This window comes from Lissotriton helveticus, chromosome 2_1 (genome assembly GCF_964261635.1).
Source record: "Lissotriton helveticus chromosome 2_1, aLisHel1.1, whole genome shotgun sequence".
NCBI classification, from domain to species: Eukaryota; Metazoa; Chordata; class Amphibia; order Caudata; family Salamandridae; genus Lissotriton; species Lissotriton helveticus.
The window spans coordinates 1,509,274,146-1,509,298,720 of record NC_136059.1 but is presented as its reverse complement, the minus strand read 5'-3'; the positions used below and the strand labels follow the sequence as shown (position 1 = coordinate 1,509,298,720).

General features: G+C 43.5%; 1 protein-coding gene across 8 annotated transcripts in view; it reads right to left on the bottom strand.

Moving 5' to 3' along the window:
• SLC4A4 (solute carrier family 4 member 4) overlaps positions 1–24,575 on the bottom strand; it is an 893,491-nt gene that overhangs the window by 481,868 nt on the left and 387,048 nt on the right. For all 8 annotated transcript variants that reach the window (XM_078676409.1, XM_078676410.1, XM_078676411.1 and 5 more), the window contains exon 2: positions 11,360–11,433. In XM_078676409.1, coding sequence (XP_078532535.1) covers positions 11,360–11,432 — 73 coding nt within the window. In that variant the 5' untranslated portion in view covers position 11,433. The remainder of the gene's footprint in view (positions 1–11,359; positions 11,434–24,575) is intronic.

The following is a 24,575-nucleotide window of genomic DNA, read 5'->3' as shown; positions in this document are numbered from 1 at the left end:
GGGTTGACTGGCTTTGTAAGAGCTATGATGAGCCATACAAATGCTACAATACAAATATAGTTTTTCTAAAACTTCCAGCACACAAATTTGAAATGCTCCCCATTTTTAAAATGGCTCTGCTCCTTAAGTGCAGGAAAATTACTCAACATTAATACACATTATTCAACTTTTATCGAATGTCTGTGATGCACACAGCTATTACAAAAAATGACAAGTGTATATTCTTGACAGCTTTTTTTTTGTAAATGAAGCTAGTTGTATTTATCAGAAAAAATTACTTCCATTTTTCTCTATTCTGACATTATTTCTTTATTGATGTTTTTCCTTGCAGCTTTGTGTTTCATCGGAGTAGACACCTAGCCTGCCGCTTGCCTGTGGGCTCCAGTTCCTGCTTGTTTCAGACTGATCCAGTGGCTGCGCCGTTGCCCAGGTTTTCTTTCAGAGGTTTTTCTGCCTGGGTTTTCCCACTCACCGTTCTTCCCGCAAACAGAAGTCCCGCCCCCTTAAGACCCACCTAAAGCAGGCTGCAGTGCCACTGCGCAGCGGACCCGCGCAGCGCGTGCGCCGCTGGCACACAATAGGTGACCCAAAGGCAGGCCCTTCTACGCCTGGACCACGCCCCGTGCCACGTTTTCTGGCCCTCCCCCTGAGATATACCTTCACCAAGCTCTACACCCTTGACCCCGGACGCCGCAATAAATACTGCCACCGTGCCAACCCACGGTCCACGATAGACCCTTTCACCTGCACTCACTTCCACTTCATCTGTCACAGCACACACACCAGCCCACCGATGAGCCCCATCCGAACACGCCACAGACACCACCTGAACAAAAACACCAACTTGCATGTGCCCTTCTCAACACACTCTCACTATGCAACCATTCCACTGAATTATGGGCCCTTATTGCCAAGCTCGCACCTGACATTGCCTTACCCAGACCTGGCCCAATCCCACATACGCCACAGAAATTGCCACATATAAAATCACTCACCAGGACCGCACCAACAAGCCAAGATGAGGAATGGCCCATATCCACAAAAAGACCATACAGTGCTCCACTATCACCGACAACACCACCACCCCCATGGAACATTTTAACTTCAAGTTCCACATGGATGGCAAAACAACCACAGAAGCACTCTTGCAAACCTACCCCAATACCTGCGCTCCAGCTTCTGCAACACCATCGCAGACTTCATTGCGACCCTATCTTTAGACTCCAAGGACTACATTTTCCACAACAACCTATATTTCCACATCAACAACAACACCGCACACCTCCTCCACAATATGAGTGATCATTGACCAAGATCGTCCACGACCCTGCACCCTCTGGAGAACACACGCTGGACCTCATTTTTATCACCAGCCACTGCGTCAAATACAGCCACATCACAGAACTCACATGGACCAATCACTCCATCATCCACTTCATCATCTCCAGCACTGCACTGCCACCCTCAAAACAACCAGCGGCTCCTATTGAAGGTGGAAAAAAATCTCAGAGACCAACTGCATGGACACCCTCAACACCTTCAACCCTATACCACCACCAACCACAAACAGGGAGAGAAGAACTTCAACGTCTGGATCACCAATTGTGCCAACAGTATTGTGGGCATCCAGAGAAAATCTTCCAAAATGCCAGCTGGTACACCCAAGAACTCATAACAGGGAAATTAGACTGAAAACAGCTGGAGAGGAGATAGTGTGCCAGTAAGGACAACTCTGACAGGGCAGCCTTTAAGACCTCCTCCAACCTCTACCTCCGCTTGCTGAGGGTAACAAAGAAGACAGCCCTACCTGTGCACATTGAAACCAGCACCAACAACACCAAGGAACTTTTCAACATCGTTAGCGATTCCTCCAACTTGGCTGCCAGCAAAAACAACCTCACACCCTCACAGGAGCTCTGTGACAAACTCGCTGACTTCTTCCAGGAAAAGATCACAACCATATAAAGAAACTTTGAACCCTAGCTCACACCTATGGATGTTCTCAAAAGATATGGCACCAATGCAACCGACATGAACCACAGACTGATCACCTGGAACCTCCTCTCCACCCAGGAAATCACTTCCTCTTGGGGGCTCCTAAAGACCCATGCTAGCACCACATCTTCAACCTCGGAAACCAAAGGATTGGCCAGGAACTCACCACCCTGCTCAACACCACTATCACCACTCCAATATTTCCAGACACCTGGAAACACGCCAAAGTCAGACCACTACTCAAAAAACCCTCCGCCGACCCCAACAAACTCAAAAACTACTGGACAATCTCCCTGTACCATTCCCAGCGAAGGTGCTAGATAATATCATCAACAAGCAACTCATGACACACCTGGACCAAAACCAGCTACTAAACACCTTCGAATCCAGCTTCCATAGCAATCACAGTACCAAAACCACCCTGATCGCAGCCACCGACGACATCTAAACCCTCCTCCACAGAGGAGAAACAGCAGCTCTAATCCTCCTGGACCTCTCAGCAGCCATCAGCATAATATCCCACCATATGCTGATTGAAAGACTCCACAACATCGGCTTCCAAGAGGACGCGCCCAAAGGATCCACCTCCCAACTTTCACATCTGAATCCAAGGTGATCACCTGAGGTGTACCCCAGGGCTCATCCCTCAGCCGCACACTCTTCAATGCATATATAATCCCACTGGCCAACATTGTCATATCCCACGGTCTCAACATAGTATCCTTCGCAGAGGGCACCCAACCAATCCTCTCACTCACTGACAACCTCACCATTACCAGAACCAATTTCCACAGACGCATGACAAGCATGGCTAAATGGATGAAGAACAACTGCCTACATTTGAACACAGATAAGACGGAAGTACTGATCTTCGAAAACAGCAAAAACACATGGAATAACTCCTGGTGGCCATCAGACTTAGGACCCGCACCCACTCCCTCCTACCAAGCTAGAAGCCTCTTAATTATCACTGACAACAAACTCACCATGAATTCGTAGAATAATATCGTCTCCTCCACCTGTTTTTTCACTCTGCGCATGCTACGAATGATCTTCAAGTGGCCACAACTACACATGAGACGCACCGTGACACAAGCCCTCCTCACCAGCCAACTGGACTATGGCAAAGCCCTCAACATAGGAATCGCCACAGCTCCTACAAAGACTTCAGACCATACAAAACACCGCAGCCAGACACATCCTCGGCCTTCCTTGATGAGCCCACATCACACCCCTCCTCAGGCAACTCCACTGGCTCACCGTACAGAAAAGATGGCAATACAAGCGACCAACCCATAGACATGGGCTCTACACAACCATGGACCCACCTACATTATCCACCACCTGAACTTCCATCTACCAAAACAAAAGTGGAGGACGCTCCTTCTCCCACATCACAGCAAAGACCTCAAACAGACTCCTCACGCAACTCCAGACCATCAGCTCACTTCCGAAATTCCAAATGGCCCGCAAGACTTAGATGTTCGAATAAGCGCCTGGATACCCTATTGGATGATAGGCCACACTTTAGTAAAATCCTGATTGATAGGTTGATTGTTTATCTTTTCATTATCCCTGTCATTTTCTCCCATTTCCGTCATTGAATCAATTTTCCTTGTCTTATTCTATTCACTTCATCATGCCGCCCTCATTATCCACATTTTTGTTCTTTTCTTCCCACTATCATGTTTCTCTCTTCTAGCTGTTGTTTTCCATAACAAGCACCCTTTTACACTCTCACTCGTCTTCTTCTCTTGCTTACGAAAGTATTTTTCCATTTTTGATTGCTCCCTTGGGTGACCATCATTTATGTTATCTCCTGGCCTGCCTCGTGTTCTTTTCCCCCATTGCGCTCCTTTTGCCATTCCTACAAAAAGAACTATTGATGGACAGAATGCAGAACAATGTCATACATTCACCCCAGTACAGAGATCTGGGCCTAAATCCATAGTTTTTTTGCTCACCATGCCATTCCAGTTTGGACCCAGCCATATGCAAATCAGACATGACCCTGTGCCGTATGGGAACAGTCCAGCCTGAACTGCCAGGCCAGGTCCTCCCAAGACTGGAAACAAGCATCCTAGGACCGGTTATGGGGTTTCACCCCTCTTCAGCCAGGAAAGCTTGATTCCAGTGGCATGTAGAGCACAGGACTCACGTCTGAGCATACCCGTCCCACTCGGGGTGACAAAGCAAAAAGAACAATTGATGGACACAATGCAGAACAAGGTCATACATTCATCCCAGTACAGAGATCTGGGCCATTCCTGTCTCTGGTTCTTTTGCAAGCAAACAACATACATTAATTTCTGTCACACATGCACACACACTTACAAAATTATCTTTCTTCCTCTCTCCTTCCCTACCTTATCGTCTCACCCTATTTATTGTTCATCATTCATGGGCCCTTATCCTAATTTTCTTTTACTATCTTCTCATTCCCTTCTCATCCAACCGCTTCATTACCCTACTCCCAGGCAATATTTCCTTTCCCTCTCTCTTTTTTCTCCCTCACCATGTTCACATCAACTTCACTTACTCACATATGCTCTCTCTCTCTTACCATACCATCACTTTCCCTTCCTTACTCCTTCTTGTAATGTGGGATCCACTGTAAATGTATTCCAAGCACAATGATTTTAAGACTAGTTTACTATGGTATTTTTGGCATTCGATTATTAGGGAACTTCGGTAAAATAGGAAAATTAGTTTATAAGATGTAGTTATAACTTTGTTAGTCATATCCAATTTGTCAGCGTGCTTTTGCTAATATTTACTGTGTTGCATTAGAGTGCTGTGCATGTACCTGGGGAAAGACATGAAAAGGGTAGCGGAGAAGCCATGACACGATGAACCTAGGCAATTAAGGTCCAGCCGTCCTCTCATCAAGGATACTGTCACTTCCTGTGTCTTTAGTAGGGATTAACTGGACTGAACACAGTCTGGAATAGCATGAAATAGTTTCGGTGCAGCACAAAATTATGTTTGCTTATACTTTTTGGAGTCTGATTTACCAAGATTTTGCTGTGAAGTACTTCTGGTTTATTTCTGACTTATTCCGCAAATTAGTAAGCAAACAGTACTGAATGAGTAAGTCACTGAAAAATCTTTGTGAATCTGATGCTATGTCTATTCAGAAGGAAATTTGATCCACTCACATCAAGCGAAGACCCCTGCAGTGCAAAGGACTTCAAAATATATTCTTGCAAATAGGTCAGTTGGGCCAGGTGACAAATGCAAGTGCCTCTCACCACTTTATTGGATTTCAGCTTTTAAGGTCTCAGTTCCCTCTTTAGAGATGCATTAATCCAGGAATCTGGTAGTGGCCCAAACCTCTAGGAGATACCTTGTCGCTAGGGAACCTTTTTCCTTTGACTTCGCCAGTGATCTCTCCTTACGTTCTCCGACCTGTGAGCGAGATGGAGGATGATGCCGACGGCGCCTCCCAGTAACACCGGGACTGATGCCTTCTAGGGAACTATAACTATGCCCCACGGGCTGAAACTATAACTGTTTGTACTTCCGCGGAGCACGAGTACCATTGGCCGCTGCCCGGTTGAGCTGTACTATGCAGCTAAAGTGGAGTCTGGCTCTGGGTAACCCCCTCGGCCGTCACCTACCCAGACGGACATCGGACATTGTTTTTCACAGTTCTTCACAGTTTTATCTGTCTCTCTCTCCAACTGCTTTGTTCACCCTGGAGTACTTTCCCCACTTCAGATTTACCTATGCCTGCTTTCCTCTCCCATGTGTACCTTCCTCCCCCCCTCCCCCCCCCCCGCCACCTTCCATTCCCCATATGACGTGTGTCTTGGATATGCTACGCGCTAATATCTTATATTATTGTGTAAGCTCAAGTTTTTCTCCTAAGCATATACTGGTACCTGCAACTGTAACTGTAACTGATGTAACTATGGAACAATGTTCTGAAACAATGTCCTATTTCATGTAAAGGGCTCCGATACCTCCGGGTCCAGCCAGCGCTATATAAAGCTTTTTTAATAAATAAATATAAAGGGGAGACATGGTTGATATTTTTTTTGCTTCTGTGTTAAAGAGTGAGGTACCAGAAACTTCCCACTAATATTTAATCTTTTTCAAGGGCAACTTGCTCAAAGGAAACAATAGAGTGTGGCAGATATTGTACTGGTGTAGAGGGGCCCCCATATAAAATCCTAACGGCTAGGTGCTGTTCACTTACTTGTGTATATTCTACTGTGCGTGGAGTCCAAATTGAAAATAGTTACTCAATGTCTCAGGTGAGGTGTTTTTTGTACGAATGTTTGTCCTTACTTCACGGTTGGTTTTGCATCTGCTGTCTTCCTGGCACAGTTCCCAAGGGCCAAATCAGCATTTCCCATAGTACAAGTATGACTGTGTTAGTAGACTTCAGATTACTTTGTTTGTTTAGCTGGGAAATCCCAGTAGGTTACAATTACTGTTAACTGCGTTTTCTAAAACTGATATTGCAGCCTCCTCTACTGCTGATATGCAATATGTCTTTCTTTCCTTGCCTAATATGCTAAAGGTCAGTTCACCAGGGATTTGATGCACACTTAGAATGCTAAGGTTTGCAGCGGTGCACAAATATAACCAATCCTATAGGAAGCAGTGGACTTAGCGAGATTATCTCATTTCTGACAATACATACAGTGGAAGCCTGAGAATTGAAATCTACTGGGGTCAGCACTGCACCACTGGGCGTTCACATGCAGAATGCGCAGCCCAGGCAGAGCTTCCACTCATTCGGAGCGGCCTGCTAAATACGTTTGGACGCAAGCCACAGTACCGTCACATGAGGAATCTGTGACAGTGTGATGCAGGGCACATTGGACTTTCATACAAGCAGAATTATGTCTCCCTATGGGAACACACGATCATACTGGATACATTCATTTGTTATAAAAATGAAGTTATCGCTACAGAACAACAAATGTGCATGTCCTGGAACTTCCCAGGGCTATGGGATGTGTCCTACTTACCCAGAAGGAAAGTCCAGCTTGGTGGACTCATAAGATACCCTCCTTTTTGATCCACCACTATTGAGTTGTACCCATATGTGGTCCTGAAGAAGGTGGATATAAAGTATAAAATACACCGAAGCGTATGTAAACTGGTTTGTGCAAAATCTCAACCCACAACACAACAACGGCTGAAATAGAAGTCACTTTTACGTTGTCATTGCCAGTGTATGTGACAAGTGGTTGGGCTGGTTATGAATGGTATAAGTGTGTTTGGGGGTATGAAAAAAGCATGTTAGTGAGGTATGTTTGTTGAAAAGTTTTTTTCTGTAAAAAATATTTGTCTTTCTTCATCTTTTAGTCTAAAGGCTGTTAGAATATATCACATTTCTTTTAACAAGAATTGATGAAAATCATTTAATGTATCAGCATTGTACACTGGAAAAAATTGTTCACTGTATCGTGTATTAAAATTAATTGTGTTTTCATCATGCATAGTGTATGATTCAATTAAACATTGAATACTGTTTTAAAAAGTTAAAAAAATTAGCATTAACATAAAGAAATAAGTAAATTATCCTGATATAATGTGTATATTTTTTAATTTAGCAACATCTTTCATGTAGTCAGCCTTGTGAGCTCTATGAAGCCCTTTGTGGCGCAATTCAGATCTAGTGGGACCCTGCATCAGATTTAATTTGTTTGTTTTCCCCCTTTGTCCCAGACTTTGAATAGTGTGTTTATTGGGTACCTTCCCTTTTCAGTGCGCAGGCCAGAGTCCAGCTTTTGTACCTCTTTGGTAGCTCAGATGATGTTGTGGAGAGTTTTCTTCCATTCTCACGGCTCAATTATCACAATCTCCATTTTGGGTACCCATCTCTCTTGCTGCTACCTCATTTGGTCTATCCTAGTCGCTATATATGACACTTATAATCCAGTGCACGAGTACCACCAAGATCTTAATGGTGTGTTGGCTCATCTCCAATCTTGTTGTCTGAATCTGATGGAGCACAAGGTAATGCACCCAAAGGTAGGATTTCTTACACCTCACACTGATGATGGATGGAAGCTTGATAGCATCATCAGAGGGCAGCGTGGAGGTGTCAGTGTTTTATTGAAAAAATACTTATGTGATGCCTCCCAGAATTTATTTTTAAATATAAAGTTGTAAATTCACTGAATAATTCCTGAAGATTTCTATTAGTGGTAAAATGTAGTCATTCAGGAGCATGTGATAAGAGCAGGTACCTGTGCACCTCATAATAAACTCCTCCTGGTATGTCACCAAAATGAACCAATCGAAAACAGACCCATTACAAAGAGGGTTGCGTCTCTACCAAACATTCCAAGGACCAATGAAATCATAATATCATGGAGCAGTTGGTGTCCTCTAAAGTCCATGTCAATGATTTATACATTGATGTTAAAGAATTAGGTGTATGATTTTGGGACCTCATTGGGCCCTTCCTCAACTGAAACAAACAGCATGGGGAGGAGGGGTGTAAGGGAAGGTTTGAAAGAGGAAAAATGGGCTGTCACTTCTAAACTTTAGCAATGCTTGAGGGAATCGCATCCACAAAGCAGAAACATAGCTCTTTAAGAAGTGTCTGCCCGATTTTTTTATGTCTGTAAAAGTTCGTGTTCCTGTGAGGATCTACAAGTGTTATCATATATTAGTTACATTCACTCCTACTATCTTTCATCCATTATATCACGGTGTCGCCATATCAGAGGCACAACATCGAAATTACCACTACTGAGAATGCCACTACAGAGTATGCAACTCCATCGAATGCAGAAAATTCGATTTCGGTTCAGAGTATAGTTAGCAGAATTTTTTCTTTGGATGGGCCATGAAGGCGAGTGAGTACTGGCCCAAAAAACAACAAAGTATTTAAACCATTTTATTTTTTAAGCATTGGCAACTGCCAGTGTTTGACATTTTTAACACAATAATCAGCACCCACAGAGCTACATACTTCGCTTTCTTTGAAGTGCTTCCGGCTTTGGGGAGGGGGAGGGATGCTACGCTTGTCAAATCTTTAAGATGCAGAACTTTAGGACTGCAGCATGCTCCTGGTCATGTGCAGCAGCAGAAATCTTTCTGGTACCATACAGAGCCACTTTACAGCTTTTCAAGTTAAGAAAAATAACTTTGGCAGCTTTTTTTTTACTTTAAAAAGCACTGAAGTTTAAAAATACGATTCAATGAGTCCAGAATCATAATTCAGTTTTCAGGAAATCTATGCTGGTCATTTGTGCATCATATCAGCTAATAAACTCTTCTGACTTCACGCCTATCCCCAGTCCGGAAAGTATCCTGTGTCAGTGGTGTTAATCGCTAAAACAAATGAGAAGGGAGAACCCACGGGGCTGCACGACCCTATGAAACATTAAGGGGAAAAACACTTGTTTTTTAGTTCTGAATGGCCTTGGGTGGGACAGATATTCCTTGGGTGGGCCTGACTCACCCTCTAGAACCGAGCCTGATACTTAGGGTAAGAAATTGGGTTAGGTTTAGGATTGGGTTGGAATAGAAGTAGGGGTAGGCTTAGAATTATGCTTGTGGAAAGGGAAGGTTTGGGGGTTGTTAGGGATATGGTCTTGGTTGTTATTAGATTTGAGTAAAATTTTAGGGTCTGTGGTTGGCTTAGGGCTAGTACTTATTAGATTTAGGGTTAGGGGTAAGGATAGGATAATGGGTGGATTAATAGTTGAGTTTCTGGTTAGATTTAGTTTTGGGGTAAAATTAAGCATTAGGTTGTAGTGTCAGGTCTAGGGTTCAGGCTGTGTTTGGTACCGTAAGCACTGCACCAGTTTCAATGGGATGGCAACCGCTTTAGTGGTAAACTCAGTAGTGGTAATTGAAAGTATTTCACCAGAAGTAGAGGCTCCTCAATGTAGTGGCTTTCTTAGTAGTTACATATAACCCCGGATTTGGCTCTGAGTCTATATCACCCGGGGCAGTCATGGCACAAATATTGTCTTTTCCATCAGCGGCGTTCCTCAAAATAATGGGGCGCCCTGAAGAATATGAAGAGATGCCCTTGTTTGTACCATATCTGACAGATATTCAATGGCCTTTGACTGTAAGGGGGGGGGGCCTAATGGGTTAGGGTGGCCCCTGAAGAGCTGTGGACGTTCTTGAGCCAAGGGGCTGAAGAGGCCTGTGTTATGCCCCTGTTTTCCGTAGCTAATGTTTTTAAGATAGATTTCTACAAGTAAGCTGTACAAGGTACAAGGTCCTACAACTGTTAGCGATAATATATGCACTAAATTGCATCAGTGAGTAACCTAATAAAGCACAGACTACGTACCGATCATAAATCCACATACCCAGATTGCAGGAATTCTAGCGGCCGCACTGTTGCAAATGGTTGTAATGTTTTAGGTTGTAATGTTTCAGTGTCTAGCATTCAACAACACCCATAAAAGGGAATCTCTCAAACACGGCACCAAAACTAACCGGAATATTATCAATTCACAACTATGCAATGTGGTTTCAGCCCAACCACCATTAAATGTTCATTTCACCATAATTGCAAAAAGACAACACCCCTGCAATTCGCCCATAAATAGAAAAACTCAGTCATTGAGGCCCAGAGTACTGGAAACACCTTGCATACATGTCTACACCGTGCATACAGGTCTACACCTTTCATACATGTCTACACCTTGCATATATGTTTACACCTTGCATACATATCTACACCTTGTATACATGTCTGGCTGAAAAGCTGCCAGTTCAGCACAGTGGCAAGCAGGAAAGTGTCATGAACTAAAGGCTGACAGCATTCCTTTCCACGACTAACATTTTGCCATTTATCCGGAATAATACTAATCCTCTATACATCCAGCTTACAATTCCATATTCCAAAACTTTACCATGATGTAGCTAACCCACTTTTCAGCTTGCAGTAAAACAGAAATCACAAAGCCGCTGCTGCTTCCAAAGCAGTAGCATTATTAACCACATGGACGGCCAATACATTTCAAGGGACCCTTGGAGTGGTGGGGGCTCTTCTGAACAAGCTCCTTTGATCTTTTGTGGGTTTGCTTTGTACGAGAGTCAAATGAAACATTTAATGCCAAGCTTGCCTTCGTGAGGCGTCAGAGAACAGAACTGCCAGTTCCCAGTACCCGTGCTACCTTGTAGGTACCGTACAGCGGATCCAGTGAATGCCCCTGCACCCTTAGAAAAGGCCACATGGTCCCACTCACACTCCACAAAACATTGGGTTGACTACATTTTGACAGAAGTGTGCTAAATATGGTACAAGATGGTATCCGTAGAAGCAGACGCCTTCAGCTCATTGGAGAAAGCCCACCGAATGCTATGACGTCAACAACATGACAGACAAACGCACACAAGCCCCCCAGGAGCAAAGCTCCGCCCCGCTCACCTTCCACCTCTTCTTCGTCGCACACGTGCTTCAGGAAGGAGGCCCCCCGGTCCAGCACCGCCTCGTCCTCCATCCTGTAGTAGTAAAAGAGAAAGAAAGAGTGCTCAGACCTCTCGCGGAGGGAGCCGCTCGCCGCCAGCCTGCACCGGGGCAGGGCCGCCTGCAGGCCGGAGCTCATGGCCGCTGCTAGGGCAGGGCCGCGTCTGAGCCGCCCCACGGAGCGGCCTGCGCCCTAACCTTGAAGGGGCATCTGTGCTGAGAGCTGGCAGGTGGATAGATAATCCCAACCGTGGGCACGGCTACATCTCCCCTTATGTTTATATTAAAAATAGACGGGCTTTCTTGCACTAGGGCTTCGCAGTCTTCTCCTGCCCTAGCAGCCAGCAACAAGCAGCCCCCTGAGCGCCAGACGCACAGATGCAGACAGACAGACACTCTGTCCCACAGAAAGACGCGCGGCTTACTGCAGCTTCTTAATACACAGTTCAAAGACGAGCTTTGTGTCACATGCGAGGCTAACAGGAATCTGGCATCCGCGGATTATCCGCATCCGAGCCCCAGTGTCTACAAAGTGAGAAGCAACCGTGCATGTTTTTAGTGTCCTGCACCCCTTCATTCTGCTCTCCTTCATGGGGTGTACCTAATTAATTCTATTGTGTCAGCTGGGTTCTAGCCGCGAGTAGTATAACTCTGGGTTATTACATAATAGTTTACATTCCTTAACTGTGTCCAATTCGAGCGCCTGGAACAAAAATGCAGTTATTTTACACAACTAGCTTTACTATCAAATTCAGAATTGGCAATGAAAATGCATACTCTGTTTTAGCAATTGTGTTGCATACCGATGGCCTGCTCTTTCATATTACCTATAAAATAAAATGTTTTATTTTCCACGTCATTAGATAGGGAAAATATATAAAACTGGCGCTTATTTGTGCCAGCGCCTCACCACCCCAGACAACGAAATGAAACGTTGTGCTTCCTCCTAGTTTTGTTGCAGATTTTATAGTGCGTGGGATCATTTGTGCCGCGGCTGGCACGGACGTCCATTTTGGGGACACAGGACTTTTTTTTCTTCTTCGGGGTACTGACCTTGCACAATAATTGACTGGTGCAAATACAGAGCAAATCTTTGTTTATCATGCATGCAGCACTGCAGATATGGGCAGAGCAAGTTTAATACTATTTTGCCTTTTTTGCTGTATTTATACAATGAGAAATTGACAAAAAATAATAACATTTTCATATTTGAAAAATGGGCTTATCCTGGTGATCAAATCATCGAGTTCCACATTTCTTACATAAGAAGCAGAAATAACACAAAATTAGATTGCTTTTAAAAAAAATAAAAGTTATTCAGTGCCTATAACTTCTTTGTGAAAAAATATACGTCCTCTATCAGTGTGAAATTTCTGTGCAGTCTCCTGTGACTGCTGTCTGTGAAGAATGTCCCATAGTGTTCACAGTAACTGTCACTTGTCTCTAGTGCTGTCTACGTAATGTCTAATGTATATGGATACAGCAAGTTACAGAGAGGTTCCAAGACCACATAGAGGGCGAATGCCTGTATAAGGGCCTAGGACCACACGGTTACTTGCATTATAATTTTATTTTTACAGCTAGGGTAAGTTATCTTTTATAGCAAGTGAGTCCCTGCCCTCTATTAAAAACATAGAATATGGTGAGCTACAGATGGCATGTACAGTGCTGCCAGAGCAAAGCCAGGGTCAATGGAATTATGCGGCAAAGGAGGTCTAGAGTACGCAGTGTGAAAAGCACGTTATGCAACATAATGCAACACATTTTGTGGTAGTATGAATTCCTTAATTTAACCTGTTAATATACATTATTACTCTCTGCCAAATGGTTTACCACATTAACACCAGAATGCAGCAGCCAGTAACTCAAAGGGGACTATTAACCTTTGTAAAGGATCTGCCACTGCGCAACAACATCTGTGACAGCATAGAAGCTCTGAGGGGGCACACTCAAGGTGCGCCAACTTCTAGGTGACGCACTGTGAGTGTGCTACCTGAGAACAGCCCTCTGGAGGGGTGAAAGGGGGTCCTATGGACCCCCAGACATACTCTTGCAGGCGGGTGCAGTCACTGACAGTGCAGACACTGACTGCACCTGCCGGCAAGGCGATCTCTAATACCCTCCAAAAGTGAAGTCGGGTTGCCATCTGCATTATGAGAACATGGAGTGGCTGCAAGCAGCCGCTTCATGTTTTCACATGAATGTGCTGCACCCAGGGCAGCCCGAGTTGCCGGCTACCCTGGGGCAGCACATTCAACTTTAAAAAGGCGCGCCAGGCACAAACAATGAAAATGCGTAATACAGCCCAATATCTACTTCCCTTGCCAATTAATATAGTGACCTGCACGGTATACAACCTTTACCACGCAACTTTTACCACGACCTACCTTTACCACGCAACTTTTACAACGCAGGACCCTTTACCACGCATACCATTACAACGCAGGTATTTACAACGCAGATACCTTTACAACGCATACCATTACAACGTAAGTATTGGTAAGTATATAATTTTATTTAAAATATTTTAGGTTTGGGTTTTGGGTAAATGGGTATTTTTAGGGTTCAGGGTCAGTTTTCAGTTTTTGGGTAAAGGGGTATTTTTAGGGTTCAGGGTCAGTTTTCAGTTTTTGGGTAAAGGGGTATTTTTAGGGTTCAGGGTCAGTTTTCAGTTTTTGGGTAAATGGGTATTTTTAGGGTTCAGGGTCAGTTTTCAGTTTTTGGGTAAAGGGGTATTTTTAGGGTTCAGGGTCAGTTTTCAGTTTTTGGGGTACAGGGGTATTTTTAGGGTTCAGGGCTAGGTTTGGGTTTTGGGGTAGAGGGGTATTTTTAGGTTTCAGGGTTGGGTTTGGGTTTTGGGGTACAGGGGTATTTTTAGGTTTCAGGGCTGGGTTTGGGTTTTGGGGTTCAGGGGTATTTTTAGGTTTCAGGGCTGGGTTTGGGTTTTGGGGTACAGGGGTATTTTTAACATATATATTTAAAAATTAATAAATAAATATTAATATAAATAATTAAAATATTAAATATTAAAATAATAATTTATTAATAAAAAAAATATTATTAATAATTACATTATTTTACCATATTATTTACTTACCTATACTTACGTTGTAATGGTATGCGTTGTAATAGTACCTGCGTTGTAGTGTATTGCGTTGTAAAGGTATTCGTGGTAAAGGGTCCTGCGTTGTAAAAAATGCGTGGTAATGGTCTGCGTGGTAAAAGAACGCGTGGTAACGTCATATATCCGACCTGCACCATAAAACCTTACACAAAAAACAATTTCCCAGTCCTTCTGGTCAATGTACTTCTATATCAGGGTTAGACACCGTGGAAATTTCAAAAAATGCTTGAAAGAAAGTCATACAGTAGTTGGAATGTTCATTGTACACATTTCCTGATAATTATAATGTAGAAGCACCCACAAAAATACATTCAGCTGCCTCACTGGATGCTAGCTCCGGGGAAGGTGATCTGAAGAAGCCTTTTCAAAACATCCTGATGAGCAGAAATAGGATGCCTACAGACTTGTTGTGGCTAAAACACGTCTTGGCAGTAAAGTCAAGCCTGATGTCGTCATACACAAACCTCAGATAACATCACATCTCTCTTCCCATCATTTTATGAGCTGTCTTGTTGTAATATGATAATACCCTTTAAGAACCACTAACCGCTTGTATCCAGTAATGATTATTTGGAAATTGAGCACCAAGATTATTTACTTAGTTTTCCCACGCACAGTGCACCGATATTTTTTTAAAAATACATTTTCACTGATTCTCATGAAAACGGAAATAACATGGTCTGGATTTCTCTCAACATTGCAAATTTGCAATACAGAAGATGTGTTTTGGTATAGCTGATTTCAAAGAAGATTTAGAATTTGGTATTTTTTTACAAAGTGGTCCTCATAATGTTTTAATCTGCTCGAATTGTACTCCCTATTTTTGACATTTGAGTGAAATACATTTTTATGAGTGCAAACATTTTCCATACTTTGCAGAACATTTTCCCCGATTCCCACTTGTGAAATGGGTAAATGAATACAAGTAAAATGGGATGTACTTGTTGTAACAACGAAAACTAAGAGCCCAGTGTAGACTCTGATTATATGTGGGCTAGGTAGGTATGTGGTATTCATCTGGTGTGGGAACTACCATCAATTCAAAGTTTTCATTTGGAAAATTAGTAATTACATGCACAATTGGTGCTTTCTGCACTCAACGCCACATGTAGCGAATTTACTACATTTTCACCTGGTACATTTTGACCAGTCTGAACTTCTGAAAATCACCTCCTGAAATTTGAGGGTAAATTAATTATTAACCGCAAATGTTGGAACTGAAGCCCCTGCAAAAACAGGGTTTGATGCAGCAATTGGAATTAGGTGGTTTAAGTGCAAAATCCTCTAGTTTCAGGGGGGAAAAGCTGAACCCACAGGATAATCCCCCAGCTAAATTTCCACCTTCACTGTGGCGATTGTAAGCTTAAGGAAATTCAGCAAGGGGATGCTACTCTAGAGTTTGAATGTTTCTCCAGAAAGTTGGAGAATTTCAAGTCAATGTCAAACCTGGCTCTAGAGCAGGCACTTTTTTGTTTCCCAACAGCAGCTTTCAGGACTCCTGCCTGCATGGCTATCATCCGTCTTCCATCCCAGGAACTTGGACAAACACTGCAACCAAAATAAGACTATAGCTATGATTGTAACGGGGTAAAGTATAGGGCCCATATCGCAGAATTGCCCTCGCAGACATGAGGGTGGAGGGCAGTGCTGGAGGAAACAGCCAGGCCACTCAAACATTCTTTAATCCAGGATGGCTTGTGTACTTCATTTATTGGGAGTCTTGAATTCCACTGAATCTAACTGTGGCTTTGACATGAACCTTGTTGTACTGAACGATAAACAGAGTGTGGATTTGTGTGCTTTTGTGTGCATGTGTACTTGTGTGTATACATTTGTGTTGTTGCCTGCTTGCATGCGAGTTCCTGTGTGTGTGTTAGTGAAGTGCATCAATGAGCAGCACACCTCACAATGTGTTTTCTATTCTACTACACAGCACAGTGTATGCTATACAATACTGCACCAAGTATTCACTGGGCAGCACTGCACAACACACGCTCTGCTGATTTGCACTTTACATGCACACCAAAACATAAAAGTTGGCAAATGCTTGAATCAACCTGATTCACCGCTAACTACTGCAAGCATTCTGTTATATTGGACCTCATTTGCGTCATTGAGGATATAGATAGAACATATCAAAATATATCCTATGCATGCCCCAAAAGCAATAGTCCAACTCAGTGAACTTAATTTCAAAGATTTATTGAAGCCTCACAAATGCTCCACCAATGCGTTTTGACCACTCTGGGTCTTTGTCACTCGAGGTAGACAGACCCTGTAGCCACACATTCATCAAGGTGTCTTGCATACATAATAATTGTATTAGAGGATCTCAACTAGGTGAAATATAGGCAAGACACCTTGACGAATGTGTGACTACAGTGTCCGCCTACCTCTAAGTACCTATAAAACGAAGGACAAGCTTATCTATTATACTTTCACAGGAGGCTTTCCTTAACTGAAGCATAAACGGAAATTGTGAGTTAAGAATATAGCGCAACTTCAAGAGTAGTAGTGTGCATGTGCACACCAATAGGGAACAGGCACATGATATTAGGGATCAATCGGTCCTGAAGAAAGCCATATGACTGTACGGGCGGCAGAGACTTTGGCTGAAACATGTAGATCATAGATGGGGTAATTCTCTCGCTCACATCAACTCTTGTTTTTAACCTTGCCTAAGGATCCCAGTATAAAAAAATTCCCCTTTGGCATATGGAAACATTAAGGTCATTGTAACTATTAAGATCTCTAAACATCAATAACCTGCTTCGCCGTAAATCAGGTGTTAATGCCACCCAGATGCACTAGGCATCATGGGTGGGAACCCTCTGATGAAGCATGTCACTAACTGATGTTAGTGGGTGAGGACTCTTCCAAAAACTAAATAGGAGTCCCCTTTTCATCAGATCAAGCGGTTTTATCAGGATATAGGCAGCAGGCTCTCTCGTGGGATTGTTTTGATGAATTTGGGAGATGGAGAGAACACACTTTTCTTCCACTCTCCTGTTGTTGATACATGATATTCTGGTACCATACAACACATTAGCAAAAACTCCTAGTAAAGCATACCAACAACAGTTTGGCTGTCATCGCGTTCAGCTGCCATCACGGTAGGACCATGCTACGTTGACCTCTAAAGCTATTTTGTTTGAGATGCAGTCCTCATCTATAGCTGGAAGCACTGCTCACCCCATCCTTCAGAACGGCAGCTCTCAAATTGCAGTTAGCGCCGCTCAGAGTCCATCCACTTCATGAATACTTCAACTCCTATTACAAGACTTCCAAAAGCATTAATTTCCATTTTCTCCAGCTTTATAAACACATTATCAGCCCATACATCTCAAACCACCATCGTCATCCTCACATACCCCATATTAACATCCATTCCCAGTCATGGTTCCCATACTGCACCACCCAGGCCCACCACAAATAATTACGGCCTACTTTGCAAAATCATCTGCGTTCGTAACATACTTCAAAAATTATACATGGTAGGATTTATGATGGCTCTGCTGTCAATCGATAACCTCACTATACGGAGATTAAATCCCTCATAAAGGGTGGAGAGTGGGCCATACAGGATGAGGTTTGCTGTGTGTTTGTGGAAACCCACAAACCCAACATCTGTGAGGTGTCTATGTCACTATTCCTTGATTGAAATATCGTCCTACAAAAATATTACATCTCCTATATCAGGTGCCACTGTGCCATCAGGGAAGGTATATGCAGATCAGCTAAGATTTACTATTCCAACTCTACACCTCCTTAACAGTAAACAACAGTAAATCTTGATGATAGAGCGGTAGTCAATGCAGGGCCATTTTTTACTACAACATAGTGACATAACACCGTCAGAGGGCATTCACAAACTTCGCTCCAGCCTTTTCCCACCCTGGAAATGAGTCAGAGTTTTACTCATGGCAACAGCCAGAGTACATGCGTTCCTCGAGTGGAAAGGGAAGTGTAACACCCCCAAACTTTACAGGGGCAGGGGATTCTCATGGTGAAAAGTCATTTCACCATGGAGAAAAACAATGAAAAAAATGATGTCCTTGCACATAGGCAAAAGCATTTTACAGTGTATCTCTGCTCTAAACACCAGTTTCCACTCCACGCGCACCGGAGTATGTCTGGAAAGTTGCAACTGATGCTCCATGCAAGCGTACAGATGGAGCGATTTGTGACACTAAGTCCATGGAGGAGCGTAAAGCTCTGAACGTATTTCCACACTTCTTTTCTTCATGAATCCGGCCGCTTGAATGTAGAACTGAAAGAGGACAATTGCAACATGTAGCACATCTGCAACCTATGTTATTATACTTGTGATTCAGGTAACATTTAAATAATGTGGCTCTGTCCACCATCTTACGTACTTCTTCTTACTTCAGCGCCTCAATGACTTTGGAATGTTTTACTCCCACCGGCAGGGGAGATTATCTGCTACTATGTGGCTTTCCTGCATGTGTTCGACATAGAAACTAGAGGAGCAAGTATGTAGTATTAAAGAGATCTGGCCATGAAAGATACAAAATAGTATATTTTAAACTTCTACCAACACAACAAACATTGAAGAAGACTTACAGCTAAATGATCAGGGAAACCAATGAAGGTTTTTTCTTAGCATACTGTCTGAAGTTTGGCTACAACAACCTACGCTTCACTGCTTAATTTGTTAAGAAAGAAAAGGTCCAGGATGCCAGCGATTTTAGGAGCCCTTCACAATGCTGAAAAAATGGCAAGGCTGCCTAGTCTTGATTGGATCTTATGCCTCTTCCACTATCCTACACTTCATGTCTCTTGGCCTCTATCTTGCATGTCCTTTTTCTGCCTTTCCTTCCCGCTTTGACATTGTTTTCTTTCTTTCTTTCTTTTTTTCTTTCCTTCTTTCTTTCTCTGTTGCCTTTCTTTCTTGCTCTGTTCCAACGACTGACATGAGGCGCTAGTACCAGCACCAACAACCATCAGCCCAAATTAAGCACTGCTATGCGCTCTAGGTTACAAGTTAGTCAAAATCGACAACCATGCCTCTTCCTTTCAGCATTCTTACAGTTTTTTTCTAACACAATTTATTTGTAACTTTGTTACAAGACAGCCACGTTATAAAAAATATTGGCACGCAACCGAGCAATGTTGGTTTTTTACCAGTGGTTCCTCACGACCATAAAGTGGGACTGCCACTGGGCCCAGTGGGCTGGTAAACTGCCCCCCCTAATTTGTAAATTAGTTGTTCATGTCCTCGTCTGTGTGAGGAAAGCAGACAAAATGCTCATAAACACTACTGTTATGGAATTCCATGAAAGGGGTGTGGGAGGTGGACTGTCAATAACATCAGAGGAAAGATGAAATGATGAAAATCGGGTAAAACACAGGGCGATGAACACATAGAAGAAGTGACTATGAGAGAGAAAGGAAAGAACAGACAGACAGAAGATGGGTTGAAAGAGGAGAAAAAGATTGGGAAGTGAAAGGAAGGAATGAACCATGAAAAGACTTAAGGAAGAAAAGGTGAAAGGTAAGATGGAAGGGTGAGAGAATAAATGGATGGGAGGGTTAAAGGATGGATGGAAGAGTGAATGATGAAAGGTGGAGAATGGACAGTGAAAAGGCGGATGGGTGAAAGGAAGGATAGATGGATACATGGTTGTATTGATGGATGCATGTATGTGTTTATAAAACCTGAGGATAAATCGAAGGACCGAAAGGTGGAGGGATGGATAGCTGAATGAATGAACAAACATAGAGGTGACAGGATGAATGGAAGAAGGATGTCAGGTATGCTTGCTTCGTGTGCTCTGTGTAAATACCCATGTGGTTCAAGACAGGGCCGGACTGGCCGTAGCGGGCATTGAGCATTTTCTCGGGAAGCTAGAAGGGTGAGAGCCTATTTTGCAGCAGTGGGGGGTCCTACACAATGGCGGAAGAGCGCCCCCCACTGCCATGCTCAAAGGTAGCAACTGTAAAAGAAAACAATGCACTTGCATTGTTTCTTTTTTTTACATTTGCCGTCTTTAGCCAGTGGTGTTGGCAGGGGCGGGCCTAGGTATGGGAGAGGGGAGGGGGAGTGCTAGTGCACTCCACTCCCTAAGTGCGCATACAGGTTTTGGCCGGCTGTATCAGGCTGACCCAAAACCACAAGTGCACTTAGGTTTTCTCAAGCCCAGCTGCATTGAGGAGCAGTGCTAGAGAACCCCACAGACTCCCTGTTTTGAGCAGGGTGTCTTTCCTGTCTGCTCAGACCAAACCCCACGTTGTTCTGCTGCACGGGGATTGGATGGGAGTCTGGGTCACAGGGGCCGCTGGGACCTAGGAAGCAGAGGAGAGGCGGCAGGACCAGAGCGAAAGCTGGAGGCAGCCGTCGGCAAAAGGTACATTGTGTTTTTCTTTCTAAATTGTTTTTTATTTGTAAGCACCCCCCGCACGACCTCTCCCACGCAACCTCACTTGCCCCACTACCCTTCATTTATGGCGGCGGCCGCTAGCAGTGGCTGCAGTTTTGTTTGTTACTGGGGGCATTTTGCAGCGATGCTGCAATATAAGGCCCCAGTAACAAAAGCAGCAGTGCTCCACACTTGCACTCCCGCCACCCCCCCCTACGCCACCCGGAGGGAAGGGGGTGGGGGGCTTGCTGGTCCGACAAAATTGCCAAGGTTGCTTTGGGTTCCCAGTCTGGCCCTGGTTCACGGGGGAGGGTATTTTACATTTCTGGCGACTTCCTTGGTTGTCTGCAAAGACAAGGTGGCAGGTGGTGTCACATGTGACACTTTACAGGTCTGATGTGCATGCACACAAGTGTAAAGACTTATTGAGGTGATTTGGACTGCTGACCTTGTAGGCGGGAGACAGAGGGGCTGGTTCAAGGTTGTTTTTCACTAAAGCTATGCACTATAAACAGCCTTATGGGTGATGTAATACAATCTTGGCAAGTGTAGCCAGATAAAAGGAAGTACGGCTTAAAAGTTACGTATTGTACTTCTTTAGAAGTTCAGGTTCCTTGAAACAATATGCAAACAGTCATGAGGAATCAAGATTCCGCCTTGTTGGTTAATATATTCCCTTAAATGCGTTAGAGATGGAAATCAGCCTTCCATTTGACGTTTCATTAAAGGGTGAGAAACCCGAGACGAAGGCTTCTGAAAGAGAGCTCTTGGCATCAGTGCCAGCACAGACGGGCAACCTGCTCACGCACAGTAATGTTGGCACGCTCCTCAGACGTGACCTGCAATCCCCCCTGCTGCTCTGCGCACTGCCTACCTACTGAATATCACATGAGGCCATGAGTCTAGCGCTGGATGCAGAGGAGCGCTCTCCAGAGGAGGTGCCACCACTGAAGTCACTCTGAAGCGCAGTCACCGGTGTGGCGGCCTGGCCTGGCCGGTGGGCGGTGTTTTCCATCATGAATACTTCAGCATTGTTCTCTTCAGAACCTCTAAGGCGAGCAATCCAATTACAAGTTCAGTAGGACCTAAAGCAGCCATAATTTGTAAAACTTTAAGTGTCAGCGCCCTTCTCGGAAGACCACTGCAGCCTGCACTATGCATTGCCCCTGCCAGCGCTGCCAATGACAGTACCAACATAACACCTAGCCATCACACTCCTAAAAGTGAGACAATTCAGACTATTTCAGACCACACAAAGCTATAATAGTGCCTTGAGATGCTGGTATTATTCATTTTCAATGCCATTCAACTTAATAAACACGTTTGTTGTCCACATTGCAGACAGTGCCACCATGTGGTGGACTGTCACTAGAACTGGTGCTGACAACTAAGTGCCGGTGCAGAGCTCCGGAAACCACAGGCTTAAATTAAGCACTGACCGAAAGCATGTACAATGTCATTGGCAGAATGTTGCTGAACACATGAACATGTTCCACAATGTGCAGGACTGTCCGTCCAATACCCAAATGAGAAGGACAAACTACACTTTGCTGAGGTGCTATATGCCTGAGTTATGTTACTTTTGCAGGTCATCACCACTAAGGCAGAAAGTTTTCAAAGCAGAAGACAAGCAGGAGGATCTAGGCATCCCATAGACGATTCAATCCAAATTAATTGTCTTTAGGGAGGAGCATGGGGGAGAGCTGCAGAGTTACCCAGGTGGCTGCCTTGCAGATTTAAAATATTGCCAAACACTGTTGATCATCGATGTCAATTGCCCAATCAATCATGGGTTAATCTCAAAACCAGATTTCCATAAAAATCAAGGAACCTTTTTATAAGTTTCAGCATAGAATAAAACCAAACACGCACTCCTAATGTCTTGCAATATCACATTAATATATGTCACTGCTCTTAAAAACCTGTAAAAAATAGTGTGAGAACATACTTCTGCAAAACATTCTATCAGGTTATGAGGGATTTCTATAAAAAAAAAAGCTGTTGGATCGAGTCACAGTTGCCAGCCAGCAGTGATAGATCTGACAATCAACACCATTTCCTCCAAGAATCTACAATCAAAACCCAAGTCAGGTGAGAAGCCAGATCGAACTATCCGAAATGGTCAGACCACTTTAGAAACCTTCATAAAAACATCCTCGCTGAAAAACTTCGAGACACTTAGAAAAACAGTGACGAACCTGAATCTCCGAAAGGATATAATGACTCCATAGACAAGACACTATCCATGGGGGGATTAAAAGAGGACAATAAAGAACTAAAAGCAAAAAATCCTGAAGTGATGAGTACGAACCAAAATAACACTCAATTCAAGAAACACTAATAATCAGGGCACTTTGAAGACACAAGGTCTGAAGGGACCATCACTCCTTTCGACATAGATAATAACCGCACCCTAAACCCAAATAACCACATCGGCACTTGTGCAAACAGTAATGTCAGCAAACATTTCTGCAGAATCACAAACTAAAGAATCCTGAGGTTTGCAACTAACTGTAAAATTCTGAATAGGAGCCATGAAAGTGTCCTACCCAAACACCAAACCATGGACCAGGGGTCTAATCACAAAGGAATTCTGGATTAAGTACAATAGTGATTCTGTGGTACTTGTTTGCGTACTTGTACATGCCTTTGTGAATTAGCTTACAAATATCTAAAATGGGAATAAAAAAGGAATATTCAGGGAATATTGATAAACAATTAGTACAAATACAAAATTCTGTGCCTTTTTTTCAATGTTACTTATAGGGAGTTGGAAGCTATGAGGCTGATGTACAAAGGCTTGTAAGAGCACGTAAAAGAGTACCCCTGTAGTATGACTTCCCGTACTCATAAACCGTTTTGTGAATCGGTCACCATATCTTCACATTACAGACTCTCAGCAAACTTGTCAAACTAAAGCAGTGGATCTGTAATTGATTGCTTTATAGGCTTCCTCAAATTATGTGAGTTTATTTGGGCACCATGTACTGAATATCAACATATTTGAAGTTGAAATAGGGGCGAGCCCATGCAATATGTTTACTTCTAATCCAGCTCAATCATTTGTAAGGTAAGCAACAAGTAGACGATGGCTTCACACATCAATGGGAAGTCAGACTATAGAATACTCTCAGGCCAACCTTATTCAAGGTTGAAATAAATTATGCGATGGAATCCGAGGCTTGATGTCTGATGCTGTACGCACACAGCCACCAGAGAAGGAATCCAATACAGTCCTATCCTCCTGGAAGAATGCAGTGGAACATAGTTCCTTGAGGTAAAGCTAAAACAGATCAAAATTATGATTTTCGGGAAAATTCATGGTCAAAAACAAGATTAAATTCCTTTTTAATCGTGTAGAAGTTGAGTAAATAAAGACTGCACTTCAATGCATTTTAAAACAGGCCAGCCAGGAAATGTTAAGCAAGCAATATATAAAACTTCAAGAAAAGATCTGCATGTGTTCTAGAGCATCAGGAAATATCTATCCTACTTCATATTTCACTAGTGAGATTAATGCAAAAACTGTGTGACAGCATCATCTCCCCAGCTTAACTTTATGGAAGTGAAGTGTGGAACCTGCCAGCAACAGAAGATATGCAGAAAGGGGCAAAGCCCCCAAAATCGCAGCAGCTCAATTTCTGCAACCAGCTTCCCTGAGTGCATAGAGGCT